The 27,564-nt window shown below is 55.1% G+C and overlaps 1 protein-coding gene across 1 annotated transcript; it reads left to right on the top strand.

The window, feature by feature from the left end:
* Window positions 1-533: 533 nt before the first annotated feature.
* Window positions 534-27,355, top strand: DRGX (dorsal root ganglia homeobox). The gene is made up of 6 exons (XM_060240776.1): window positions 534-594; window positions 2,584-2,681; window positions 2,921-3,022; window positions 6,830-7,002; window positions 9,724-9,836; window positions 27,090-27,355. The coding sequence occupies exons 1-6, from the start codon at window positions 561-563 to the stop codon at window positions 27,353-27,355; spliced, it is 786 nt and encodes a 261-aa protein (XP_060096759.1). The 5' UTR covers window positions 534-560.
* The last annotated feature ends 209 nt before the right edge of the window (window positions 27,356-27,564 follow it).

The raw sequence follows: 27,564 nt of genomic DNA on the forward strand, positions 1-27,564 counted from the left end.
GGACCCAGCGCCAGCGGCAGCGCCTCCCTCCCCTCCCCTCCCCTCCCCACTCGGCGCGGGGCAGGCAGCGGCGGGGCTTGGTGCTGCAGCCTGCTCTGGCCCGGGGCGCGGGGCGCGGGCTGGTCCCCCCGGACGGGAGGCGCACCACGTGGCTGCGGGCGGGGCGGGCCCAGCAGACCTATCCAAGTTCCCCGCCGCAGCCGGCGCGGCAAATAATCCGATTAAGGCCAATTACGCGTGAGATTATAAAAGGCAGCGCGGCGCGGGCGACAGAGAGGCTGGCCAAGGCGGGCCCGGCGGCACCGGCGAGGGGGGAAGGAGAGCGGCCGCTTCGCCTGCAGCTGCCGGTTGGGCGCGGCGCTTGGCCGGAGGCGGCTGGAGCCAGGCGGGCCCAGCGGGGCTGGAAACTTTCGGGCTGCCACGTGCCCAGCCCCGGCCCGCCCTTCCGCAGGCGACGTGCCCGGAGACTCTGCCCGGCTCTCTCGGCCGCCCTCCCCAGCCCCACCAGCCCTTGCCGGAGCTGCCCTCCGCGGCCTCCTGCCGCCGCCGCCGCCGCCGCCATGTTCTACTTCCACTGCCCGCCGCAGCTGGAGGGTGAGTGTCGCCGGGTGGGCGGGAGGCTCCCGCCGGGACTTGGGCTGGCTGGCTGGAGCAGGCGGGGAGGAGGGGCTTGGCCTCGGGGTCGCCGCTGCCTCCTCCCCGGGCCCCTCGGCCACCTGCCTCTGCTCTTGGGCTGGCAGCGCCGCGGGCGCGCAGATGGTCCCGTTCCGCCTCTAATCGGCCCCCTCGCCCGGGGGCAGCGGCAGCCCCTTCCCTTCCCTTCCCTTCCCCAGCGGGGCTGGCCGAGGGGAGCGGGGGAGCCGCCCAGGCAGAGGCCTGCAGGCTGCAGGGCTGCGCCTGGCTCCGTCCCGTCGGTCGAGGCAGTTTCAGAAAGTTTGGGTCACTTTCCGCCAGCCGCTGAGCGGGCCTGGCAGCGAGAAGTGCCAACGGGGGCACCAAAACCCACCCGAGCCGGCGGCCAGCGGCTCCGCACCGCCAAGCAGCTGCGGGCGGGCGGCGGCGGCGGGTGCTTGCTCGGGAGCGGGGCTGCTGCGCTCGTCCTCACCCGGTTGGAGGCTGCAGGGGAGAAGCCAGGAGTTCGGGGGCGGGGGGGGGATCTGGGCCCTGCTTCCCTCCCCCGGCCATCCACCCCCCCCCCACCCACCGAGGTAGCGCCGGGCCCGATTCGCCTGGGGAGCCAGCCCTGGAGGTCCCGGAGCCTGAAGCCGCCGCAGCTCCGGCGAAGCCACAACCGCTCTTCAGCGCTGAGAGGTGTCAAGCGGGAGTCGAGCCCGCTGCCCCGAGCGCCCTTTCCTGCCGAGCAAGCAGCCGCTCCCCCGCGCCGGACCGTCAAGGGCTCCTTCTGTTTCCAGGGCACCGGGCGCCTTACTCCCAAGTAGCAGGCGTGGATCGGGACGGCGGGCCTTGTGAATTCGTTGTTGGATACCGAAGGCAGCGGCCCGCGAAGGCTTCTGCCCGCCAGCCCGCGCTCCTGTCCCCGAAGGCGCCTTCTTGGCGGAAGGCTGCTCTGGGCAGGTTCCTCGTGCGGGGCGGCCCGCCGCACACCTTGGATTGGGCTACTCTGGAGTCAGTGGCGGGGCCTCGCACTTAAGATTCGCGGCAGTTTGCGGGGAACCTTCTGCAGCGGGTGGAGCCCCGGAAACAGCAGAGGGCCTCCGTTTTGTGCCGGTGCAGGAAAGGAGGGGGCGAGCCAGGCGCGCCCCGAGCCCCGCCCAAGACCTGCCCGGGCCTGGCAAATGCAACGGGCTTCTCCCTTCTGCTCGCAGCAATGGCTCCCCCCCCCCCCCGCGAGCGCGCCCCTTCGGGTCCAGGCGGGCGGCTGAGGCTTGTGCGCCCTGCTGGAGTCGAGGGGACCGGAGCAGTGGGGTGGGGGCGCCGGGGCCGGGCGGATCTCTCTGCCCCCCTTCCCGCCTGGGCTCCAGCCGCGAGGGCAGCCCTCCTCCTCCCCGCACCGTCCTGACTGACACCTTCGGGGCTTCCTCGCTCTTTTGGAGGGCCGCGGACGGACGTGCCCGCCTCGATCTGTGGCGGGGGCGGGGGGGGGATCCTGGCAGTCGTTTGGATTGGGGGGCGGCGAGGAGCGAAGGGCCCCCCCTCGTCCACCAGGCCGCTCCGGCAAAAGGGCTTCGGCTGGAAGCTGCGCTGGAGGCCGCGGGGCTGGCGAGGGGCTCCGCTCCCTGCCTGCGGGTCCCCTGGGTGGGCGGCCCTCGCTGCCTTCGAAGCCCTGGGGCCTCCGCTTCGGCTCTTGGGGGGGGGCACAAAAGGGCCGGAGTCGGGAGTGCAGATCCTCGCCAGGCTCGAGGCCTTTGCTGTTCCGAGAAGGCCGCGGGAGGCCAGGCGGGCCCTGCTGCTCCCAGCCCCGGTGCGGAGCGGCCCAGATGCGCCTGTTGCCGAAGGCCCCCCCAGCCCGCGAAGGGCGAGGAGGGGGAGGGAGGGAGGCCGGGAGCGCCTGCCGGGCTGGGGCCGTCGGGGCTGGGCCTGGGCCTTGACTTGAGGTACTGCTGCTTCTCCGCCTGGCCGCAGGTGCCGCGCCCTTCGGGGGCCCTTCGACGACCGACTTCGACGACGGCTTCTTGCGCAGGAAGCAGCGGCGGAACCGAACCACCTTCACCCTGCAGCAGGTACCTCCGCCCCCCGCCCCTTCCCCCCCCAGCGGCTCCTGGCTTCCTCACCCCCCCATGCCTGAAGCTGCCCGGGGCTGGAGAAGATGGCTGGGCCGCGGGAGGGGTTCTGCGGCCTTCTGGGGGCCCTTCCTCCCTCCCCAAATCCCCCGGACTGCCCCCGCCTGGAGTTGGCCACCCTCCCCCTAGGAAGCCTGCCCTCCCTCGGCCTCCCGGCTGATTCCCGCCCCCTCGCGCAGCTGGAAGCGCTGGAGGCCGTCTTCGCGCAGACCCACTACCCGGACGTCTTCACCCGCGAGGAGCTGGCCATGAAGATCAACCTGACCGAGGCCCGCGTCCAGGTGAGGGCCCCCCCCCCCCCCGCCCTGCTTGCTGGCCCCGCCTCCCGGGAGCGGGGGGGGGCGGGAGGCTTTTTGCACATTTGGCCCCAGCCGGCAAATGAAGCCGATCTGTCATTTTCATGATGCACTTTAATAACATCAACATAATGTGGAATATTAGATTAGGTTGATTAATCGGTCATTCATAATTAACCAGTGATAATGTTCTACACTAATTTGTCCGCGTCTCTACGGTCCTAAATTACATCAATGCGCATCCATTTCCTTGGGCCGGGGAGGGGGGGGGGGAGGGGGGAGGAAGCCCAGCCAGCAGGCAGGCCGGCCGAGGGGGGGAGGGGGCGCTGGGAAGGGCTGCGGCTCCGGCCCGGCCTGGCAAGAGGGCGAGGGGGGGGGGTTGCCCCGCTGCCAGGAAGGAAGGAAGGAAGTGAAGCCCCCCTCCCCCACTGCGGCGCTGCTGCTTCTCCTGCCTCGCGGGGGCGGCCCTTAGGCCGGCCCGACTCCTCTGGCTCCTGGGGGGCACAGGCAATCTGGCATCCGGGGGGAGGGGGGGTCCTTCTGCCGCGAGGGGAGGCATCTCCCGCCGACAGGCCCGGGGCTTCCTCGGGAAAGAAGACGGCGGCGGGAAGCGATTCTTCCATTTGGCAGTCTGATGACCGAAGCTGACTTCCAAGCCCGCCCGCCCGCCTCTGGGCTCCACCGGGACCAGCAGCCTTGCCCAGATTGCGGGCGCCCCCTCCCTTCTGCAGGGCCCCTCCCGCTGCCGGGCCCTCGGCTCCTCCTTCTCCGGCCGCCTCTCCAGCGGGGCGGAGGGGAAGGCCTGGCTCCGTCCTCCCCCGGCCCAGCCGACAGCCCTCGACGCCCGCACTGGCGCGGACTCCCCCTCCCCGACTGCTGCAGCCGCCCCCGCGCCCCACCCGTCGGACCCCGGGAGAGAGAGGCCTGCTGCTGTGGAGGGGCGGCCAGCCTGCCCTGTTTCTGCCCCTCGGACTGCGGCAGCAGCGGAGAGGGCGGGGCGGGGCGGGGGGGCAGCCGGCTTCCCTCCAGGCTGAGTGAGTGTGAGCCTCCCGGCAGCTCACACATTTCTGTCTCAGCTCAGGAAGGAGGGCCCCGACCACCCTCTGGCACGGCGGCAGCAGCAGCTTCCCCAGCAGGGTTTTTGCTCCGCAGGCGCTGCAGCTGAGAGGGGATGGGGGCAGGCAGCCCCTCCCCCACACGGGCGGGCTGGGGTCCCGGGGGGGGCGGGCCTCGGCGGCGGGAAGCGCGGGGGTGGGGTGGGGGCTCCAGGCACCGAGCCCCCCTTGGGCAGAGCTAGCCGCGGGAGGGATTCTCGGGGTTGTGGGGGGCGGGGGGGGCGCCTTTTCTCGCCCGCCGCTCCGGTCTCCTTTTTCTGGGGTTAAGACGATGCAAAGATCTAATTGTTGGAAATACAATCGCGGGCCCTTTTCTTCCCCTGGGTCATGTTAGCATCTCTTAAAACCCAGCGGCTAAAGAGAGATAATGGAATTCACCGCAGTAAATTGGGGATTGTAAACAAATTATTCCTTCTCTAATCAGATTATGCAAGCCTGATTATTAAATCTGAACATGAATCATTGGTCATGTGCAGGGGAAATTAAACTGATTATTATTATTGTTATTATGGTTATGATTATTGGGACATTCAAATCTCCTTTTTGCCTGCGCGCAGGAGGTGAGCGCTGGGGGGTTTCTGCCCCCCTCCCGCCGCCTGCCTTAAAATGCCATTTTAGCAATTGGTGCCTAAAGACTGAGCTGCAAATTGAGATAAATGGGACAATTATTGGGCATTCAGAAGTGGGAGATCATAACTTCTCGCGGAAAGGTGCAAGGGCGAGATAGGGGTGGGCAGAATGGGCGCCTTCGGCCTATTATGCGGGCAGACAATGGGTGCGGGGGGGGGAGGCTGCTTGGGCGGCTTTCCTGCCGGGCCGGGGGGGGCGGGGGCCCGTGTTTACACTGCTGCCCCTTCCTCATTCAAATATGATTAATGTGCCGGGAAGCTGCGTCTTAATCGAAGATGATGTTGTCAAACAAAAACTAAATAGGGAAATAAACGACTTCATCAGGCTGCCTTCCTCAGAAGCCGGGAAACTGTCATGACGAAGTCATTAAAATATGATAATGAAAAATAGCTCAATTAAATGTTGTTATAGCTGTGACCTTCATTCAATTAAGACACAAGGAAGGCTCAGCAATTGGCTTTGCATTTCACTCTCCTAAATTTAGAATGCAGATACGATCGTTATTCAGCCTTTGCTGATACGTGCAATTAAAAGCCCGCGAAATAATAATAATAATCATACAAAAACCCCAAATGGTAAATTGCCGAAATGACAATGCAGAGCAACGTTGTAATCCTCTCTTCGACGGGCCTTTGCTCCACCGCCGCTCTCTCTGCAACTCGCGACGCCTTCGGGCCCCTTGCGCGGCGGCGGCTCTTCTTGCAGCCGCCAAGTCAGAAGCGCTGCTGAGGAGGAGACGGGTCCAAGCCCGGCCATGTGCACCGAACCCCACCCACCCGGGGGCCCAAATGGGCGGGACGCCTGGTGCTTGCTGGGTCCTTGTCTGGACAGGATTCGTGGGCAGAAATTTTGAACAAATCTCTCCATCAGCTGTGCCAGCTAACCAAATAAATGATGTGACAGAGAGATTTTTAAAATAGACTTTTATGCAGGGCTTTTTAATCTAGTGGATGTTGCTGAGCTAGTTGAAGGAAGAGCTCTGGCTGGAGTGGCTGAAGGTGGCCCCGTCTGGAGCTGGTCCTTGGATGGAGATCCCCAAGAAGGCCAGGCCCGCCGCGGGAGGCAGGGGGGGGGGGGCGCACCCTCCCAGGCTTCCAATATGCAGCCTTTAGCAGAGCAACGCAGAGTAAACTACAAAACAGCCAGGCACACCATTTAGCTTTAAACAAAGTGATTTTTACTTGTTTGCTGAGGGGAGGGAATAGCTTGGAGCTCTACAAAACAAGAGAGGCTCTGACATCCTGTCTGTCTGCTCTAACTGACATGTTGACTCTCTCAGGTCTAAGCAGCAACTGCATGGAGATCTGAGGGCTTAAGACTAAGAGACATAAATGGTAACCTAAAGCTTTCCCTCAGACCAACCCCAAAAGTATGGATTACCCAATTAGGGCTTTCCCTTAGGAGTCACGATGCCTGTTGACACCTGGCCTCTTCGGGAAACACATGAAGACATTCTGGTAGGTCCTTTCAACTCACTGGCGAAATATCAGCATGCATTAAAAACCCATTAACTCATGACTCCAAAACCCCAACCCCAATCTCCTCTCAAAATCGCCACTTCTGGACTGATCCTTCTCAATTGCCCCCCCCCCCCCTTCTGCCTCCCTTTGTGACAGACACGTGACTCCCGGGACTGGTTGTTTACAGAACAACAGAAGCCAAAGCTCCGACCATCGGGCAAGATTTTTAAGAAGTGTACATGTGATTTAGCCATAATTATCTATGCAGTTACAAATTACTTATAAAGTACTCTGACATGTCTGAGAGGCTGTTAAGTTACAGAGAAAGGAACCCAGTTTGATCTCACGCGGACCCACCTTTTCTCCCCATCCCCGGCCACCCCTCCCCCCCCCCCCCGCCCCATGCATCTCAGCGGGAAGAAGCGTCTCCTGTGACCCATTGCACAAAGGCCTGGAGGAGGCGCAGAGATTCTGGCGGCAGCTCTTTGACCCGTCTGGGCCTGCCGCACAGAACAGGGCTCACTCCACACAGGGACCCTGGAGACCACAAGCCAGGCTGCCTCTTGCTGCTCTTCTTCCCGACTCAGGTCTGGTTCCAGAACAGGAGGGCGAAGTGGAGGAAAACCGAGCGAGGCGCTTCGGACCAGGAAGGGCCCAAGGAGACCATCGCGGAGGTGACCCCCCCTGGAAGGAACTTGAACTCCCCCTCCCCAGCGGACCAAGCCAGGAATAAGAAGGAAACCCTGGAGATTCAACAGAGGTAAGACTCCGAGAACTTCTGCTTCACCCTCAGCAATGTGGAGCAGTAAAGGATGCTGGGAGTCGGGAGGCTTATGGGACATCTCCTGAATCCTAAACATATCGCATGGGAGTCAATCCGATTCCTCCCGTCTACTAATGCTGGCCTGATGATGAGATAGAGGGGATGCCAGAACAGGGGAAGGTCTCCGGAGGCTGCAAAGCCAAGACCCTGCAAAAGAAGTGGGCAGGCTTGTGGGGGAAGGCAGGCAGCCAGCCACTGGAGGATTTCCCAGAAGGGCCAAAGATACAAAAGGTAGAATAGAAAGGAAATTGGGGAGCAGGAAGGATAGCAACTGAGTCCACACAGAATAGGTAGAGTTAGAAAGGACATGGGGGAATGGAATCTTGAGCTGGGGCAATAAAGGTGCAATAACTGTATGGGCAAAGAGCTCCAGAAGGGCAGTAAATGTGCAATAGTTGTGCAGTTATGTCACAATAAATGTGCAATAACTCTGTGGGTGAAGAGATCCAAAAGGTTTGCTGTGATTGTCTGTGGCAATGACCAGTATTGAGTCAGGGGACTAAAGCCCACTTCCTCAGACGTGCGAGTTGTTAGCCTCCATTTCCAGATACGGGCATAAGTGGTTACATGGAAAAAACCCGCAAGCGAAGGAATGGAGAGGTTGCAGCAGCTCTGCAGCGTGTGCCCTGTAAGCGGAGGGAGTGTGGGCGAAGTGGCAACACAGCATATGACAGAAGGAAACAAGCGACAGCAGCTGTGTACAGAAACAATAGAGAATTTATAAACGAATCTGGATAAATCTCTGTTGGTTCTTCAATGATACCTCATACACAGTACAAAAATATATTTCAAAGGGGAAAAGGTTCCACAGCAGGAGTATTTTCCATCCAATTTCATCAAAGGAAATCCAGTCCGTGTGCAGAAATGTTCATAAGAGGCATACAATCAATTGCAGTCCTTCACAATTTTACTGCGTGGAATCAGGTCCCTTAAAGATATTGGCTCTTAAAAATAGTCCCCTTTGAAATATATTTTTGCTCTGTGCCTGAAGCAGCACTGAAGAACAAGCAGACACTTTTCAAGATTTGTTTATAAATTCTTTGCTGTTTCTCTACCCAGTTGCTGTTGCTCGTTTCCTTCTGAGTGAGGGTGAGGCAGCTCACAATTCTTTAGCCTCCAGAGCACACCTTTTTGTCTCAGCTCAGGGAAAATGGCCTCAGAGCAAACTAATTGATGCAGGAGCTCACAGCTTTAATGCCAGGAGCTCCCAAAGCAGAATTGTTGCTCACAAGACCCCGCAGTTGAGAGGGAACGTGGGTCTGCAGAGGCTCAAGGAAGAAAAGCAAAGGCAGGAATCAGGGCCACACCGTCTGCCTTTCTAGCCACGCTCTGCTGATGTGATGTGACCCTTTTAGAGAGCGAAAGGAGCCCACAAGCCTGACTGATCCCAGATGGCCCAGGGGGAGCCCACTGCAGGTGTGGGAGTTCCCTTGCTGCATGCAGCACCTCCCTTTGGGTGCTGGTTCTGGACGACAGGGCTGCTCCATGTACCTGGATTGGGCTCCTTTGTTCAACCGCTGGGTCAGTGCAGACAGGCACCTCAGTGTGCACGCTGGAGCATGCCCGTTGCCTCCTTCAGAGATGATGCGGCAGATGTGGTGGTCAGGAATAGACACTCATCTTTGGTGAATCTTCCCTGAGGTCCAAATGTGTCACAGTGGCCAGGAAGGAGAACCCTGGGATAGTGGGAATAATGACCCCAAGGTGATGGACGTCCCAGGGCTTCCTGCAGGAGCAGACTGGGAAGGGAAAGCAGAGAGTGAAGCGGTGCTACAAACTGGTCCTGTAGGGATGCTGGGGGGGGGGGGGCGGGTTAGCTCTCCCAGGGCAACCTCCGACCTCTCCCAAAGAGGAAGCAGCGCGGGAGGAGACATTGGGGAGTGGCCACAGGGTGAGGAGGGGTGGTGGCCAAGCAGCTCCTGAGGCTCAGGCGGGGTGGGGGCGGGGCTTGGCTGTGCTTGCTCGTGCCCAGCGGGAGATTTCCTTGTCAGTGAAATGGGCAGCCCACCCTTGGCTGAGTGAATGCCCTCCAGTGACCCAGGCAGGGAGGTTCTAGGCTGCCAGGGGTCACAGCCTCAGAGTCGCCCCCGTGGGCAAGGGGATGTCTCCTGAGCTCTGGCCAACTTGCTTGCTTGTTGCCTTGTAAATGATGTAAAATACTGACTTTTTCATCCACCTAAAGCTCCCAAACTATCAATCAAGCAATTGAAACTGTCAGCTGAACCCAGTTTGTTGCAGCCGTCCAAACAGAAGGGCTAGACAGAATTCTGTGCCTCTAAAGGGAGATATCAGTCTCTTGAGAGTGGGGATTCCGTCAGGTAGGGGCCATGACAGCAAAGGCACTGCTCCCAGCTAGCATGGGACAGGGTGGCCCCTGAAAATGGATCTCTGGCTGATCAGTGGAGCCTAGCAGGGTGTCAGTAACTTTGAAGGTGAACTCCAGAAATCCGGAATGGAAAAGAGCTGAGCACCAGCATGGCTGTCTTGCGATGCCCTCGTCCACATTCTCCTGAAGGGCAGCCCCACAAAGAAGGTGCCATCGCTGGTAGCAGCAGCCACACTCTTCCTTACCTGGTAGGCATGAGCCTGGACCCCCTGAGCCAAGGCAGGATGAGCAGGTCCAGGGCCTCCTAACCCTCTTCCTCCTTCTCCTCACAGCCTCAGCAGAGCCGTCGGCCCTTCCGGGCCCTTCTTCCCCTCGTGCCTGCCTGGGACCCTCCTCAACACGGCCACCTATGCCCAGGCCCTCTCCCACGTGGCCTCCCTCAAAGGTAAGGAACGGCTCTCTTGAATCACAGATTATTGAGAAGGGGGCTGTCCTATTTCCCCTGGAGACAAAGAGGGGGGCAATTGGGCTAAGCCCCAGCCCACTCATTTCAGTGCCAGAGGCAGGGCGGGTTGGGGGGGGGGGAGGCTCTGTTTGGCGTTCGGCTGCCAAGGTCTCTTTCTAATGTAACTTTTTGCTTTCCCCTTCTGGCTGGCTGGCTGCTTGCTTGGTTCATTACATTTATTGCTATGAATGGTGCATTTATTGCAGATTTATTGTTGCAAATGGTGGTCCTCATCAGGAGTGAGTTTTTGGAGGCAAAACCACAACCTGACAGCTGGTTAGCCTTAGGGTTGCCAGCTTTGGGTTGGGAAATACCCAGAGATTTGGGGATGGAGCCTGGGGAGGGGGGACTGTATGGGGATATGACTGCATGGCAGTGGGGTATAATGCCATACGACTGACCCCCCAAAAGCAGCCGTTTTCTCCAGGGGAACTGACCTCTGTAGTCTGGGGGTCAGCTCTAATTCTGGGGAGATCTCCAGACCCCACCTGGAGGTTGGCAACCCTAGTTAGGCCTTGCAGAGGGAGTCTTTGGTCAGTCTAAAGTAGCGATGCTTCAGAATTGGGCTGTTGGCTTGCAATTCCCAGCATTTATTCCAGGGGGAGCCAAAGCTGCCTCCTGCAGCCCCCCTTCTCAGACCCCCCAGCCTCCTTCTGCGCCTGCCTGCCTGCCCTGGGAGAGGCCTCCTTAGCCCTGCTCACGTGTGAACAGTGAACACGCATGGCATCCTGCATGTATGTGCAAGCACCTATTACTCATAAGAAAGGGTCAACATGCATTCGCTTTACAACTGAAACCAGGAATCAGTACCTGGATCCATGTGCTAGGAATGCCAGCAGCCTCTAGGTGGGGCCTGGGCATTCCCTGGAATTGCAGTTCATCTCCAGACTGTTGGTTCCCTCTGGAGAGGATGGCTGCTTTGGAGGGGGAGGGGGCTCTGTAGGGCCCCTGAAGTCCTTGTTGTGCTCCATCCCCAAATCTCCCGGAGTTTTCCAACCTGGGGCTGGCAGGCCTCCATCCTATCACAGTGGGAGGGTGGTGGGGGACTGGCAACCCTATAAAATGTGTTGGGACATAACATGAGAATTATTCAACTTGTGTCAAAAGAGAAATCAAGCGTCGGCTGTGAACAGGGCTCTTCTCACTGAGCCAAAAGGTATCGGGGAGGGAGGGTTTTTTTTGGCAAAATGGCTTCCCCTTCTGCCAGGGCCGGCTTTGCTTTTGGGGGCAGCAGCAGCAGCGTTCATGCTCCAAAACCAGCTTGAGCAGAATCTCTCTTGGGACATGTAGAAGCGTTTCCTTGCAGGCAGTGAGGGTACATAGATCCAGGTGGGCAGCTGTGTTGGTCTGAAGCAGTAGAACAAAGGAGGAGTCAAGTTCACCTTTAAGACCAACAAAGTTTTGTTCAGAATGAGTGTACATTGCCTATGGAGGCCTGGGGAATCAGGCAGGGTGGCCCTGCTTGCTGGGAGCTACTTCTTCTTGCTGCTTGGAAACTCACACGGGATGTTCTGTGTCCTTCCAGACTTCTCCTGGGAACCTCAGAGAGGGAGGTTCTGCAATGTCTCTCAGGAGCTGGGCTGTGCCCTTCTTGTCAAGAGCCCTTCTTGTCCCTCCCCCCCCCCCCATTTGACCTAACTCTGCCGGTCAGTTCTGTGGAAGTATCATGTCTTGGCCTTGTCTCAGTTGATCTCGTAAACAGTTGCTTCCTCTATCGTTTCCCTTCTGAGGATCTGGAAAGTGCCCTTTAGAAATCCCCTTAGAACAGATGTGCAAGAATTCCGGAGTCCCTTCCTCTGACTTGACTCAGTTTGGTGTGGTGGTTAAGTGTGCAGACTCTTAACTGGGAGAACTGGGTTTGATTCCCCACTCTTCCACTTGCAGCTGCTGGAAGGGCCTTAGCTCTTGTAGGAGTTGTCCTTGAAAGGGCAGCTGCTTTAAAAAAACCCCTCTCTCAGCCCCACCTACCTCACAGGGTGTCTGTTGTGAGGGGCGGGGGAAGGTAGAGGAGATTGTGACGACTCGGAGATTCAGAGTTTAGGGCGGGATATAAATCCAGTACCTTCTATCTTCTTCTCCTCGTCTCGGGTATTTCAGCGTCTTTCCCCTCTTGGGTCTCTTCTCCCTTTGTGGTGTAGTGGTCATAGCGCCAGGGGGCCCCAACCCTCTTGAGCCTGGGGGGGCACATTTGGAATTCTGGGCGGGAGTGGCAAGTGCCCCTCTCAAATGGCAACGTCAAGCGGAATAAATTGCCACTGAAATAATTAGCAAAAACGGGCCCAATCCATTGCACTTCCCTACAGCCGGTTTGCAGGGGGACAGAGACAGGCTCCGGCTCCTGCTCACTCATGAAGCTGCTTTGGCCCAGGAACAAGGCTGGGGACGGGGGAGAGGAAAGCTCAGAGGAAGGGGTGCCCCCCCCCATCACCAGCAGCAAGACAGGCTTTAGAGCGAATTTATAACCCATGAAATGGAAGAGATAAAAATGTAATATTTAAATTGTGCCCTCCATCTCATGCCTCAGTTGGGCTCCCTGAGACCAGGAAGGAGTTTTTGTAGCCACCAAAACATCTGGTAAATGCCACACCCCCCCCCTGCACACTGTTCCTGGAGGTCCTTCCCTGGGCTGTGCTAGAGGGAGAGAAAAGGGGCTGCGTGGAGGCTGGCCTTCTTGCTCTGAGGTCAGGTTGGAAGCAGCCCTTGGGAACAGTGGCACATCCTCCCAGAGTGTGCGGCTCGGTTCCTGTGATGGCACCACCGAGGTTGGTGGATTTAATGAAACAGAGAAGGTGCTGTCTTGCGGAGGCCTCTGTCTGAATGACGCAGGATCGTTTGCTTGAGGACTGGCTTGTTGTGTGTGAGGCAGGCCCTGCCTGGAGGGGAGCAGCTGCAGAAGGTCAGTGTGGGCTGGGGGGGGGGGTGTTCAGTGTTGCTCCAGGACCAGGGTTCAGACCACCCCTCTCCGCCACAGGGCTTGGGGGGGGAGTTGGGGCCAGAAATTCTCTCCCATCTTCTTGTCGTGCCTCATAGGCTTGTTGTGATGCTACAGTGGGGGAAGCAGGCCTGCTGCCTTGCGCTCCTTGGGGAGAGGGCCTGAGGAGAGGTTAACCTTGGCTGGGGTCACCAACTCTCCGGTGCCTGGTTTGTTCCAGGGCTTGGCCACCCCCCCCCCCCTTTCCAGTGCCAGGGCTCAGGGCAGGAATAACTGATGGGAGGGCCAATTCTCTCAGCATGGAGCAAGAAAGGAGGCTTCTGGGACCCAAAGGATTATGGGCAACAGGGTCCACACCTCTCCTGTTTTCAGAAATCAAGCCCTGGGCTGGGCAGGGGAGCTTGTGAGAGCAGAGCAGAGCTACTCCCTGAGAGCGGGCCATCCGCAGAGACGGTGCTCTTTCATTCGGCAAGTCTGTAGCAGTGGGCTCAAATAGATATTTGGCAGATCCTTGATTTCATTGGCAGTTTGTACATTTGTCTTGTCCCCCCCCCTGCAAAGTCTTTTTGTTTATTGAAGTATCTCATCCTGCTTTCATAAAACTCAAACAATACACAGCATATATAACATACATCAAATGCTTCTTTTTCCCCTTTTCCTTTTATTTCCCTCCCCTGCCTCAAAACGACCAGTAATAATACCTTATTTTATATCTGTAGCCATAAGCACACCTTTTGGAGTTTAACCAATATAGGCCCCTCCTGCTTTTACCCATCTTATATACTCAAACCACCTCTTCTTAACTTCCACAATCTTAGCCTCACCTAGCTTTTCCTGTTTTAATATCGATAATATGTCCGACTGGATCCATTCATATAAATATCAGTTCCATTCGTCTATAGTCCATTTTGTAGCATCTTTCCAGCCAAACGCTATAACCACATGGACAGCTAAAATCATAGCTTTAAATAGATCCTGATAGGATTTATCTATTTTATAGTTCCCCAAAAATAACACTTTCCCCGATAACTTTATGAGTCGTCTTGTTGTCTTCCTTTATAGCTGTGCTGGTCTTTGACCGTAATAAATATTGATGATGATGATGATGATGATGATGATGATGATGATGATGATGATATGCCAGACACAGGTTGGGTCACCCAACTCACAGCCAGAAGAATGTCAGGGGAGCCCACCTTCAGTGGTGCATGTTCCCTGGGGCCTGCAAGGAGGGAGGAGGAACTTCCGGCTTCCCTCCCACCCTGCAAAGGGGCTTTTCCGCTCCTTTCCTCTGTTTCCACTGGCAAAGGCGGGGGTGGGGAGGTGGGAGGGGAAACTGTCCAGAAGCGAATGAGTGTGGTTTAAGGTGAGTTCCCCTGTTGTGCACCCAGGACCTGAGATGCCCTGGGCCAGTGATGCCTCAACAGCCCTCATTGCACCAGCGTCTGGCCTGCCAGCCTGGGCCAAGTTCAGCTTTGTGCCTCCCTCTAGCCCGGCGGGCAGCAGCGTCCCCGAAGGGCATTCTCTCCCTGGTCTGGCAGGAGAGCCAAGGGCAAAGACAGTTCCAAAGGCTAGGGGAGGTGGGGGTGGGGAGGGGCACTTCGTCCAAACCACCCCACTCCCTTGAGGCTGAGAGGTGCAAAACCAACCCGGCCTGCAGATATTCTAGTTCTCCTTTTGGACATTGTTGAAATTAGTCTTTGGCTCCTCGCCTCTTGATCACGAAAGGGGATTTTTTGAAAACGGGCTAAACATCCTTCGCCCCTGCAAATGAGCCCTCCTGCTCATAATTGCAGCTGCCTGATGCTCCCCCCCCCCCCAAGATGTTTGCTGGTGAATCTTTCCCTCCTCGCCCGGAATATCAAGGCTATTCGTGTTGCTGCATTGTAGAACCTTTGATCGAATGCTGAATTACAAAGGGAAAATACCTTTGATTTATTTATGTGCCGGGCAAAATCAGCAAGCTTAAAAGCCAGAACCTCAGAGTGGCTTCTTAATGGACAAAGGCAGGAGTGCAATTTATTAATGGGGAGGAGATCATTAATGAGGTAAACAAGAACCTCCGCTTTTCCGTGGGATTACCTGCCGCTGTGGGGAGGGGGCTGAGGAACACCCCCTTGACTCATGCCGGGCTTCCTCAGGACCCTTCTTGCCCCAGGGCACCCTGCCAGGAGGGAAATCATTCCTCTTGCTCTGGAAGGACCGGCCTCCTTCCTCCCCACATGCTGCCCCCCCTCCTCCCACTGTGCTCCGGTACATTGAGCGGCCTGGGCCATTGATGGGAAAGCAGCGCTTGCATTATACATCAAGGTCCTGCGCTGGATCGATGAGGATCCTTCAGGGCTGCAGAAGGCAGCATTTTATGGAGGCTGAACTGGGGCAGGGCTCCAGGCGAGGGCTAGGGCTGCAGCAGTGGGCCTTGTGAGGGTTGGGAGTCCCTTGCCATCAGGACAGCAAGGCCGCTGGGGCCCTGAGGTACAAGTCATCCCCAGGGATCTGCTCCCCTGAGGAAAAGGTCAGTTTTGGAAGGCGGGCTGTAAGGCATCACGCCCTGCTGGGGTCCCTCCCCAAACTCCCCAGGTGCCAACCCCAAATCTCCCGGGATTTCCTGATGTGGACCTCAGTCCCCTCCCCCACAAACACACACACTGCAGTCACAATTCAGGCTCTCCAAGCCCTCTGCCCACCCAGAGAAGAATTCTTGTCAAGGAGGAGCTGCAGGGCCAGGATAGTCGTCTTGAGACATCTGTTTGTGGCTTGTTTGGATGGTCTGTGTTTTCACCTTGGGTTTGGGTTCTTTCACGCTAGATTTTAATATCTTTTCTTGTTTTTAAAATTATTTCTACTGATTCTGTTAACCATCTCAGGCAGGTTCTAGGAGAGGCAGCATCAACTTTTTCTAAATAAAGACAATGTTAATGTTTCGTTTTTTAAATTAGGGCCATGTCTTAGTGGCCTTGACTTAGTGTATGTTTCAAACACACGCAGCTCCCTGTTTGTTTGCTTTTTAAAAAATAGACAGCAGGTTTCCTAATAGTTCATTTAGGAGGAGTTTTCTTTTGCTGTGTGCCTCTCAGGCAAGAAGAAGCGGAGAACAGGCTGCAGGAGAGCAGAAAAGCAACTAATTCAACTACTTGTAAATACAAATGCGAGGCACAAACAGACCACCCCCACCCCCCTCCAGTCTCAGTAGGCCAAGTGAAGGTTGATGAAGGAAACAGGAGAGGCCTCCTATGAAAGTCATAACTGGTCCAGTTTCCTTATCAATTGTTCACCTTAAGAACATAAGAGAAGCCTCCTTGGATCAGGCCAGTGGCCCATCCAGTCCAACCCTCTGTGTCACACAGTGGCCAAAAACCCCAAGTGCCATCAGGAAGTCCACCAGTGAGGCAGTTACCTTGATCTTGCTGAGATACCTGGAGGCTGGCAGTCCTAGCTCACCTGGACTCCTAGAGTTGGGACGGACCTCCAGGGTCATCTAGTCCAACCCCCTGTACAATGCAGGAAACTCACAACCCCCTCCCCCTGAATTCACAGGATCTTCATAGAGTCCCTTTGATGCTGTTTGTTGGAGAGATCCCTCTTCAAGCAAGTCCCCTCCCCAGTCTCAGCCTTCTGAGCCACAGACTCTCCAGAGATTCTGCCATCTGATTTTCAGGGCTCGTCTAAAATGCAGCTTGTGAGAAACAAACAAGCTTGGTGGTCCTGGAAGGTGGTGAGAATTCGGGAAGGGACCATCTCCTCAAAGGGTCTGGATTCCCACTGGCTGCATCTGAACTGAAACTTCAGCATCTTTTGTAGGGTTAGGCCAGACTTGGATGCTGCTTAGACAGAGCTGCCCATCAAGAGAAACCAACCATCACCCTGGGAATTAGGAGGAAGGGTCTTCCCCAGAGAGCTCCTACCAAACATGCAGACTCTTCAAAGGCCAAAACGCAACAAAGAGATCCACAGTGATAATGAACTCTCTAAGGCAGGGGTGGCCAAACTGTGGCTCAGGAGCCACATGTGGTTCTTTATACATATTGTGTGGCTCTCAAAGCCCCCAACCTCAACCCCACTGGTTGGCTTGGAGAAGGCAGTTCTCTCTTGAAATCACTTCTGCAAGCCAAGCCAGCCAGTGGCTTGGAGAATGCATTTAGAGTTAAACTTGCTTACTTTTCACCTCTCTCTCTCCCCCTCCCCGCATCTATTTGCCTGCCTGCCTGCCTGCTTGCCTTCTTGTCTTGCAGCTCTCAAACACCCGACGTTTATCCACGTGGCTCTTATGTTAAGCAAGTTTAGCCCCCCCCCCCCCCGCACTCTAAGGCTTCCCTCAGGCTTCTGTTCAGTGGCAAAAATGAGTCCACTGGCAGGCCTGGTGCAAAAGTGGTGTTGTTAGCTGAAGTGTGGGGCCACAGCAGGACCTCTAGCCCAGCCACATGTGGAGCAGAGCAGAAAGGGCCCCCTGGCAGGAAGCGGCCTCTTAGCTGATGCCTCTCCTTCCCCAGGGGGCTGTGAGGACTGCAGTGGTGCCATCTTATGCTCCTCGAAGGGAGGGAGGGAGGGAGAGTCCAAGTGGGCCAGGGCTGGTTGTTTCCATCAAATGGGCAGAAGTCTGAACAGCCCAGACTGGCATGAATGCGCCAGAGCTTGGAAGACATGGAAGGCTGGCTGTGGTCAGTACTGGGCTGATTGGGTTGCCGGCTCTGGGTAGGAGAGTCCCTGGGGTTTGGGAAGAAGAGAGGCCTCAGGAGGGCATGATGCCACCACCCACCATCTTCTCCAGGGAAGCTGATCTCTGTCTCCCAGGCTCCCCCTGAAGGGGGCAATGCCAAGGGGAGATCCCAAGGGGAAGGCGATGCCAAATGGCCTCTGCTGCTCTCTTGCCATGAGAGGCTGCTGGCCAGGAACTGGCTGCAACTTGTGTTCTCGAGAAGGCAGCACCACCACGCGTGACGGTTCCAAGCAGCTGCCATGATCTGGTTCAAAAGGGGGCCCTCTTGTTTCCTGACACTACAGGGAAGTCAGTCTCTTCATCCATGGGCACTTGTTCCAATTCATGGGCACAGTCAGTTCATAAACCACTGCTGCCATAGCAACGGGAATGTGGCAGAGGCCCTGACTGGCCTTGGGGATCAGCGTCCCCTTGTTTAGGCTGAGCAGGTTTCTCTTGGCCCAACAGATCATCTCTCCTTCCCTCCCCCCGTCCTGAGCACTGAGGAACCATGAAGCATCTTCAGGAGGATCTGTTTCTTTTTAGTTGAGGGAGCTCCAGCAAAACTTTGAGCCTCTCTTGTCTGTTCTAAACATGGCACAGGGGAGCCAGTGAGGGGGGCGGCGGCAGAGAGCTGGAACAATCTCCTGGGGAACTGGGAGGACTCTGTCCCGCCTCTGCTGGAAAACTTGCTAGTTGACTTTGACCCAGTTGGACTCTCTCAGCCTCACAGGATTGCTGAAGGGTTGCCAACCACCAGGTGGGGCCTGGAGCTCCAATTACGAATTCAGGCACCCTGCAGAAAATGGGAGCTTCAGAAGGTGGGCTCTATAGCAAAGCCCCCTCCCCTCTCTTTCTTGGCTCCAGCCCTCATGGGGTTGCCAACCTCTAAGTGGCTCCTGGGGATCCCCTGATCTCCAGACAACAGAGACCAGTTCCCCTGGAGAAAACGGCTGTTCTGGAGGGTGGACTCTGTAGCGTTGTACTCTGCTGAGGTCCCTCCCTTCCCTAAACCCAGCCTTCCGCAGGCTGCACCCCCCAAACCTCAACTCCTAAGGGAGGACTGGGCCACATCCAGCTGATGATGCCCTGGACCACAATGCAAACAAATATAGGACAGTGCGCAGAGATGTGCATGAATGCAAGTCATGCAACTGATTGGATGCCAGGAAATGAATGAGGGTCTACATCTGAGGCTCCCCTTTGAGTGCAAAGGCCTGGCCCAGGCCGAGCAGCCCGCTGGACACTCCTTCTCCTTGGCCCCAAAGTCTCCAGGCCACAGCAGAAGAGCAGTGCAGGTGTGGCTGCAGGGCTGGGCCACGCCTGGGTGTTCAGTGGATGAGTGCACCACATCCGACGTGGAAGATACAACCATCAGAAAGCAAAAGCTCTACACTCAAATCCAGGTCAGTCATATTGCTCCTAAATTCTTGATACTGTAGGTACAAAACAAGGCTTCTGGGGGCTTGTGATATTTTATTTAGCTCATACATTTGTAAATGCTGCTAAGAACGGACAATGTCACACACGGGAAGTTTACCTCAGTTTTTTTCCTCACAACAATGCTGTGAAGTAGGTCAAGAATAACAGCTGGTGTAAAAGACTGGGGAAGGCAAGGGCAAACCACCCCATCAAAAGTCTGCTGTGAAAATGTTGTGAAAGCAGCGTCACCCCAGAGTCGGAAGCGACTGGTACTTGCGCAGGGGACCTTTCCTTTCCTTAAAATATCCCAGGGAGCTTCATGGGTGTAAAGCAGGCCCGTTTTCCTAGCCCGGCCAAGACCCCCAGGTGACAGTGAGAAAGATGTCCACAGAGTTTTTGGCAATGTCCAGAGCTACCCTTGTCACTTCCAGGCAGTTCTGGCAATCACTGGGGACTGTGTGGTCCAAATACTGTCTTCTAGCTTGACTTGTAACCTGTTCTTTTGGTCTTCAGTAAAGTTAGCTTCATGTGAAGCCAACAGAAGAGCTACTTCAGGGTCTGAAGACCTTCTGGAATGACAACTGTTCTTCTCCAGGCAACAGAGATCAGTTTGCCTGGAGAAAATGGCTGCTTTGGAGGATGAATTGGATGGGATTGTATTGTTCCCAGCTGAGGTCCCTCCCCTCCCAAACCCTGCCCCCCTCAGGCCTCACCCCCAAAATCTCCAGGCATTTCTCTACCCAGAGCTGGCAAACCCACCCTGCAGTTGCCCCCTCTTTGCGGAAGGAATCCCTCGGTGAAGCAGGGCTGCTGGGTCCCCCTTCGGATCGAGATGTGCTCTTGGCAGAGCACAGGCAGGACTAATTTAATTTTTCCTGTCAGTCTATCTCTAGCAGATCAATTAAACTGCCAAGTGGATCAAATATTTCAGACTGTATTTATTACATTAAGTATTTATGTCCCGGTCCAGCCTTTCAAGGATGAAGTCATGCACCAGAGGAAGGTGCTCCAGATCAATTCTGCAGAATCTGCTGTAACCTAATGGAGACCTAATTGTGTGTTTTAATTTAGGATACAAGAGACAGGGGGGGAGGGGGGAGCAGGGGGAGCATCTGGTCCTGCAAACGCCCAAGTCAGCGGCCAAGGGGGGGGGGCGGAGATACAGCAGACCGAGGAACTAAGGAAGCTTTTCCTTTGCAGCCAGAATCAGAGTTAGGGGTGCCAACTCCAGCTTGGAAAATTCATGAAGACTTGGGAGTGGAATGTGAAGGGGGGGTGTTGTTTGGGGAGGGACCTCAGTCGGCAGGTGGTGGGCAGAGATCTCCTGGAATTACCTCCGATCTCAAGGCTACAGAGATCAGTTCACAAGGGGGAAATGGTCGCTTTGGAGTGTGGACTCTAGGGCATTCTACCCCACTGAATGGGGTACTCCCTTACCCAAACCTCGCCCTCCTCGGGCTCTACTCTCAATATCTCCAGGTATTTCCCAACCCAAAGCTGGCAACCCTCTCAGCAGGTAATAAGGCCACAGGATCCAAAGCAGCCATTTTGTCCACATGAACTGATGTATGTTGTCTAGGAGACCTCAGGCCCCACCTCCTTGAGGTTAGTTTAGTCAGTGCTATGGGACAGGAGTAGGGTTGCCAGACTCCAGGTGGGGCCTGCTTTTACGACTGATCTCCAGCTGGCAGAGATCAGCTCCCCTGGAGAAAACGGCTGCTTGGAAGGGTGGTCTCTATAGCACTGTACCCTGCTGAGGCCCCTCCCCTCCCTTCCCCCCAAGCCCTGCCCTCTCCTGGACACCCCCCCCCCCAAAGTCTCCAGGTATTTCCCAACACAGACCTGGCAACCCTCGATTAGGGTTGCCAATCCCCAGGTGGGAGCAGGGGATCCCCCATTTTGGAGGCCCTCCCCCCGCTTCAGGGTCCTCAGAAAGTGGGGGGAGGGGAGGAAAATGTCTGCTGGGAACTCTGTTATTCCCTATGGAGATTTATTCCCATAGAAAATAATGGCAAATTGATCCACGGGTATCTGGGGCTCTTGGGGGCGGGCTGATTTTTGAGGTAGAGGCACCAAATTTTCAGTATAGAATCTAGTGCCTCTCCCCAAAATATCCCCCCAAGTTTCAAAACGATTGGACCAGGGGTCCAATTCTATGAGCCCCAAAAGAAGGTGCCCCTATCCTTCATTATTTCCTGTGGAAGGAAGGAATTGAAAAGGTGTGCCGTCCCTTTAAATGTGATGGCCAGAACTCCCTTTGGAGTTCAATTATGCTTGTCACAGCCTTGATCTTGGCTCCACCCCTAATGTCTCCTGGCTCCACCCCCAAAGTCCCCAGATATTTCTTAAAGTGGACTTGGCAACCCTACCCTTGTGGGACTTTTGCAAGGGATGTTGGGAGGCCAGCCTCTGGGTGGGGCCTGGGAATCTCCCACAATTACAGACCCCCTGCAGACGCCAGAGATCAGGTCCCCTGAAGAAAATGGCTGCTGGGGAGGGTGGACTTTGTGGGTTGCTGGGTCCCTCCTGGCCACTGGTGGGGGGTGGGGGGGTAGGGTTGCCAGATGCAGGCTGGGAAACTTCTGGAGATTTGGGGAGGGCAGGCCCTAGAGCCCACCCAACAAAGCAGCCATTTTCTCCAGCAGAACTGATCTCTGTAGTCTGAACTATAATTCCATGGGATCCCCAGACCTTGCCTGAAGGCTGACTTCCCCTACTCTGTGGTGTTGTCCCCCACTGAGCTTCCTGTACTCCGCAGGTCTCACGGCCAAATCTCCAGGAGTTCACAGCCTAAATCTAAATTACAGGCCAGTCAGTCTGACTTCAATTCCGGGAAAGTTGTTAGAAACCATTATCAAGGACAGAATGAGTAGGCACATTGATGAACACGGCTTATTGAGGAAGACTCAGCATGGGTTCTGTAAGGGAAGATCTTGCCTCACTAACCTGTTACATTTCTTTGAGGGGGTGAACAAACATGTGGACAAAGGAGACCCGATAGATGTTGTTTACCTTGACTTCCAGAAAGCTTTTGATAAAGTTCCTCATCAAAGGCTCCTTAGAAAGCTTGAGAGTCATGGAGTAAAAGGACAGGTCCTCTTGTGGATCAAAAACTGGCTGAGTAATAGGAAGCAGAGAGTGAGTATAAATGGGCAGTCTTTGCAGTGGAGGACGGTAAGCAGTGGGGTGTCGCAGGGCTCGGTACTGGATCTCATGCTCTTTAACTTGTTCATAAATGATTTAGAGTTAGGAGTGAGCAGTGAAGTGGCCAAGTTTGCAGATGACACTAAATTGTTCAGGGTGGTGAGAACCAGAGAGGATTATGAGGAACTCCAAAGGGATCTGTTGAGGCTGGCTGAGTGGGCGTCAACGTGGCAGATGCGGTTCAATGTGGCCAAGTGCAAAGTAATGCACATTGGGGCCAAGAATCCCAGCTACAAATACACGTTGATGGGGTGTGAACTGGCAGAGACTGACCAAGAGAAAGATCTTGGGGTCGTGGTAGATAACTCACTGAAAATGTCAAGACAGTGTGCGTTTGCAATAAAAAAGGCCAACGCCATGCTGGGAATTATTAGGAAGGGAATTGAAAACAAATCAGCCAGTATCATAATGCCCCTGTATAAATCGATGGTGCAGTCTCATTTGGAGTACTGTGTGCAGTTCTGGTCGCCGCACCTCAAAAAGGATATTATAGCATTGGAGAAAGTCCAGAGAAGGGCAACTAGAATGATTAAAGGGCTGGAACACTTTCCCTATGAAGAAAGGTTGAAACGCTTGGGACTCTTTAGCTTGGAGATACGTCGACTGCGGGGTGACATGATAGAGGTTTACAAGATAATGCATGGTATGGAGAAAGTAGAGAAAGAAGTACTTTTCTCCCTTTCTCACAATACAAGAACTCGTGGGCATTCGATGAAATTGCTGAGCAGACAGGTTAAAACGGATAAAAGGAAGTACTTCTTCACCCAAAGGGTGATTAACATGTGGAATTCACTGCCACAGGAGGTGGTGGCGGCCACAAGCATAGCCACCTTCAAGAGGGCTTTAGATAAAAATATGGAGCAAAGGTCCATCAGTGGCTATTAGCCACAGTGTGTGTGTATATATAAATTTTTTGCCACTGTGTGACACAGAGTGTTGGACTGGATGGGCCATTGGCCTGATCCAACATGGCTTCTCTTATGTTCTTATGTTCTTATCTGGCAACCCTACGCCCCCCACCAGTGGCCAGGGGGGCAGGACTTGGCCACCTAAGGAAGACAGAACTCTGAGAGCCACTTTGGTGTAGTGGTTAAGTGTGGGGACTCTTATCTGGGAGAACCAGGTTTGATTCCCCTCTCCTCCACTTGCAGCTGCTGGAATGACCTTGGGTCAGCCATAGCTCTGGCCAAGGTTGTCCTTGAAAGGGCAGCTGCTGGGGGAGCCCTCTCAGCCCCACCCACCTCACAGGGTGTCTGTTGTGGGGGAGGAAGATAAAGGAGATTGTGAGCCGCTCTGAGATGCTGAGGTTCAGGGTGGAGGGTGGAATATAAATCCAATGTCATCTTCTTCTTCCCAGTGATGTATTTATGTATATATTGTAATGGGACGGTCGGCTCTCTCGCTCGCATTGATTTGTGGGCACTGATTTAGTCTCATGGGGTGGAGTTCCTGCTGGTTTATCCTGTTTGTTAGTTAGAACCAGGGCTTTTTTTGAGCAGGAATGCACAGAAATGGAGTTCTGTCTGGCTTGGCATCAGGGGGTGTGGCCTAATATGCAAATGATACCTTGTCGGGCTTTTTCCACAAAAAAAGCCCTGAGTGAAGCAATGGTGATGTCAGGGGGTGTGGCCTAACATGCAAATGAGTCCCTGCTGGACTTTTCCTACCCACCCAGTTAGACTATAAATTGCCCAAGCTCCCTTCTGCTGAAATCAGTTGCCCTAAGTCCAGTTGGAGATACCCCCTGGAGAGCTTCATGTTTCTTCATGTATGAAGTCCTGCTTTAGGACCTAAGCTGTGCTTCTATGATGGGATGCCTTTCCCCCTCCTCCACTCTGGACTTTCAAAAGTGTCATCCCCCCCCCCTTTCTCTGGAAGGGCAGGAAGCCAGGTCAGTTCCCAGCCATCGTTATGCAAATGACCCTGAGAGCAAGGGCAACTGAGGGACTGGGTATCAGGAATTTCCAGGTGATTCCTGGAGATTTCCCAAAAGCCTCCTAGGAGGGCTCCCAGGATGCACCTGGGTGTCCCAGGGTCCACCTGTGTGACCTGGGCAGACCAATCAAAAAGGGGTGGAGAGAGTGATGTAAGTGGGTGAAGTCAGAGGTTTAATAAAAGTGCTTGCTCCAGGGATGGTCCTTGGAAGAGAACAGACAGCTGAGCTCTGGTCTGCAGGCCTGCAGCCATCTTTGACCAGACAGTCTGGGGAAGACCTGCAGAGTCCCAGAAGGTAATGAAAGAACTTTAGAGAATTTGTAGCTTTTTAAGGCTAGGTGCCTACCCTATTGTTAGCATCAGTTAGGGTATGTTTAGAGGAGAAGGAAAGAGGATGCATTTCTTTTGTACTGATTTGGGTGTGGTGCAAAAGCATGCTTGTCAGCATTTTCTTTTTCAATAAACATTTCCCTCTTTGATGCTGGTGATGATTCTTTGTACCACATAACCCCCCCCCCTCGAGCTGTTGTTGGACATGCTACAGTAAAAAGGGGGCCGTGCAGGGGAGAAAAGAGGTCAGGGTGCAAGTGGACACTCCCAGGAAAACCTAAAGCGACATTTGGTCCCTGTGGTAAACAGGCACTGGGTAGTGGGTAGGTGTACCAGTCCCCAGGTCCCAGCATGGGATCCCCAGGTTTTGCAACTTCCTCCCCACCACCAGACAGCTGGACAGTCGAAGGAAGCCCCGCCCCAACAACCACCATGTGCCCTTAAACCTCAGCAGGCTTAGAAGACACTTACAAGTGTTTGTGATTGGGCACATGTGTGTGCCTTTAAATCTCAGCAGCAGGAAAGCAGGGGGTAGGGCGAGCAGGCAGAGCTGTGAGAAAGCTGTTTTGAATTTGCTTCAGAAGTCGCTTCTATAATAAAATGGATAGGAAAGAGTTAGCTAGAGCCTGATTATGGGATGGAGGAAAACTCTACCCCCTAGGCTGCTCTCCTTTCCTGTTCCTGTCTGAAGAATCTGGTTGAAATACAGCAGATTGTTACATTCAGTAACTCCTGTGAGTAAATTGTCCTACAAGTGTGGTCTTGCAGAGTCTGTTTATTTTGGCTGCTTTGAGAGTTTGTGTGTGGGCCTCTTAAAAAAAAAAGCCATGCTTGGAAATGCTTCCAAAGCTTGACAAGGGGACTTGTGGGGAGGTATGATAGATTTCACTTTCATTTTATATGAAGGTCCACTGCCTGAAACTTTCAAGAGTTTCCTCCAGTCTGAGTGCACAATTTTTTTTTTTACCTTGGTGAACCAGTGGTGTGATTCAGGGGCCGAGGTCAGACGCACATATACTGACGAGATGGGCATGGATGAAAGCCAGATGCATGTCGGATTTTATGTGGTTGTCCAAACATCAGCATCTGGCAATGGTCATTGGCTCGTTCGTGTCCCGAACTGCCACGACTGAGATGCGGACTTTTTTGATAGTACATTAAATCCAAAATAAGAATGCTTCCGACGACTCCTGCGCTTACTTTCTATGTTTGAACGCTCCATTGTAGCCGACTCGTCGGAAGCGCACATCCGCTTCCCTGCGAGAGCCCACTCCAAATGATATCATTGCACCAGCAATTGTTGACTCAGCCTTCCAACCTTCTGAGGTCGGTAAAATATGTACCCAGCTTGCTGGGGGGGAAAGTGTAATGACCGGGGAAGGCAATGGCAAACCACCCCGTAAAAGGTCTGCCATGACAACTTTGTGAAAGCAGCATCACCCCAGAGTTGAAAACGACTGGTGCTTGCACAGGGGACCTTTCCTAAATGGGGGGGGGGAGGCAGATCGCCCACCTTTGCTGTCTTCCTGCCAGGGGAGGAAGATGACCCACTTTTGCCATCTCCCCGCCAGGCGGAGAGACAGCAAAGAGAGTTGCCGTGCTCCCCCCCCCATTGAAACACCACGTCGGGGTGTTTAAATGGGGGGGGGGAAGATGACCCATCTTTGCTGTCTCCCCACCAGGCGGAGAGACAGCAAAGAGAGTTGCCGTGCCCCCCCCATTTAAACACCACGTCGGAGTGTTTAAATGGGGGGGGGGGGAGGAAGATGACCCACCTTTGCTATCTCCCCACCAGGCAGAGAGACAGCAAAGAGAGTTGCCGTACTCCCCCCCCCCCATTTAAACACCACGTCAGGGTGTTTAAATGGGGGGGGAGGAAGATGACCCACCTTTGCCGTCTCCCCACCAGACGGAGAGACAGCAAAGAGAGTTGCTGTGTTCCCCCCCCCATTTAAACACCACGTCGGGGTGTTTAAATGGGGGGGAGGAAGATGACCCACCTTTGCTGTCTCCCCGCCAGTTGGAGAGACAGCAAAGAGAGTTGCTGTGCTCCCCTCCCATTTAAACACCACGTCGGAGTGTTTAAATGGGGGGGGGGAGGAAGATGACCCACCTTTGCTGTCTCCCCACCAGGCGGAGAGACAGCAAAGAGAACTCCTGGGCTTCCCCTTCCTTTCTGGGTGTTTAGATGGGGGGGGGGGCAGATCGCCCACCTTTTCTGGCACTTTTTTTAAAAAAACAAAAGCCAAGCACGATATCCCACGTACTGCTCTTGCGCGAGTGTGGAATGCCATCTCAAAAACTGAGGTCCGGTTGAGACCTCTGATCAACCAGCGACAGGACCAAGGCTGCTTAGAACTGAAGGATGGAGGGATGTCTGATCAGGAAATCCGTTGTAAAAAAGGTGCGGGGTATGATAGCGATGTGGGGGGGGGGGTTAGGGACGGATTTAATGGTGAGTGTGACCACGGCCAGGATGAGGCATCTTCATATGTGCACATGTCTGGATGCTGGTGGGTTGGCAACCTGCCTCATCCACACTTAGCAAGTGGGCAGGACCTTTGGATAATCATCTAATGTGTCTTTGGGGTTGAGGGTGGCAGCAGCATCAACCCACCCTAGTTGTGTTGCCGGTTCCATTGGCAGGTGGTGTTTTTGTCTTGTTCTCCTCCAGGCAGCCCACTGTGCTCCTGCTGTGTTCCCGACCACATGGGCCTCTCCTTCCTCCCTACTTACGGCTGCCAGAGTAATCGCACAGCAAGTGTGGCCGCCCTGCGAATGAAAGCCCGGGAGCATTCTGAGGCAGTGCTGCAGTCTGCTAACCTCCTGGTCTCCAGCAGTCCCAGCCCTGCCCCGGGGACGAAGCCTGGCTCAGAGACTGCCCTGGAGAACAAACCTCCTTCTGCCATGGACCAGAATGAAAGTGAGAATAATGTCTGAGGCCTCTCCTGCCCCAGAGCAATGACTCCAACGTCCCCATGGACCCCTCCCTCCAGAGCACCTCAGCGGACATCTGGGGAAAGACTTGGCGGTGGCTCTTCTTCCCCAAGAGACAAATGCTGCCTTCCTTGGCCTCTCTCTGCTGTTGTCTTGCTCAGGCTTCACCGAGTTCCTTGGATCCATATGACATTCTCTTTATCAAAAGTGCG

This window comes from Heteronotia binoei, chromosome 6, assembly GCF_032191835.1.
Source record: "Heteronotia binoei isolate CCM8104 ecotype False Entrance Well chromosome 6, APGP_CSIRO_Hbin_v1, whole genome shotgun sequence".
NCBI lineage: Eukaryota > Metazoa > Chordata > Lepidosauria > Squamata > Gekkonidae > Heteronotia > Heteronotia binoei.

What these genes read in the sequence shown, in the direction of transcription:
- DRGX (XM_060240776.1), top strand. Translation starts at nt 561, where the DNA reads ATGTTCTACTTCCACTGCCCGCCGCAGCTGGAGG. An exon ending in CCACCTTCACCCTGCAGCAG is followed by an intron (nt 2,682 to 2,920) that starts GTACCTCCGCCC and finishes CCCCTCGCGCAG; the next exon opens with CTGGAAGCGCTGGAGGCCGT. An exon ending in CCACGTGGCCTCCCTCAAAG is followed by an intron (nt 9,837 to 27,089) that starts GTAAGGAACGGC and finishes GTTCTCCTCCAG; the next exon opens with GCAGCCCACTGTGCTCCTGC.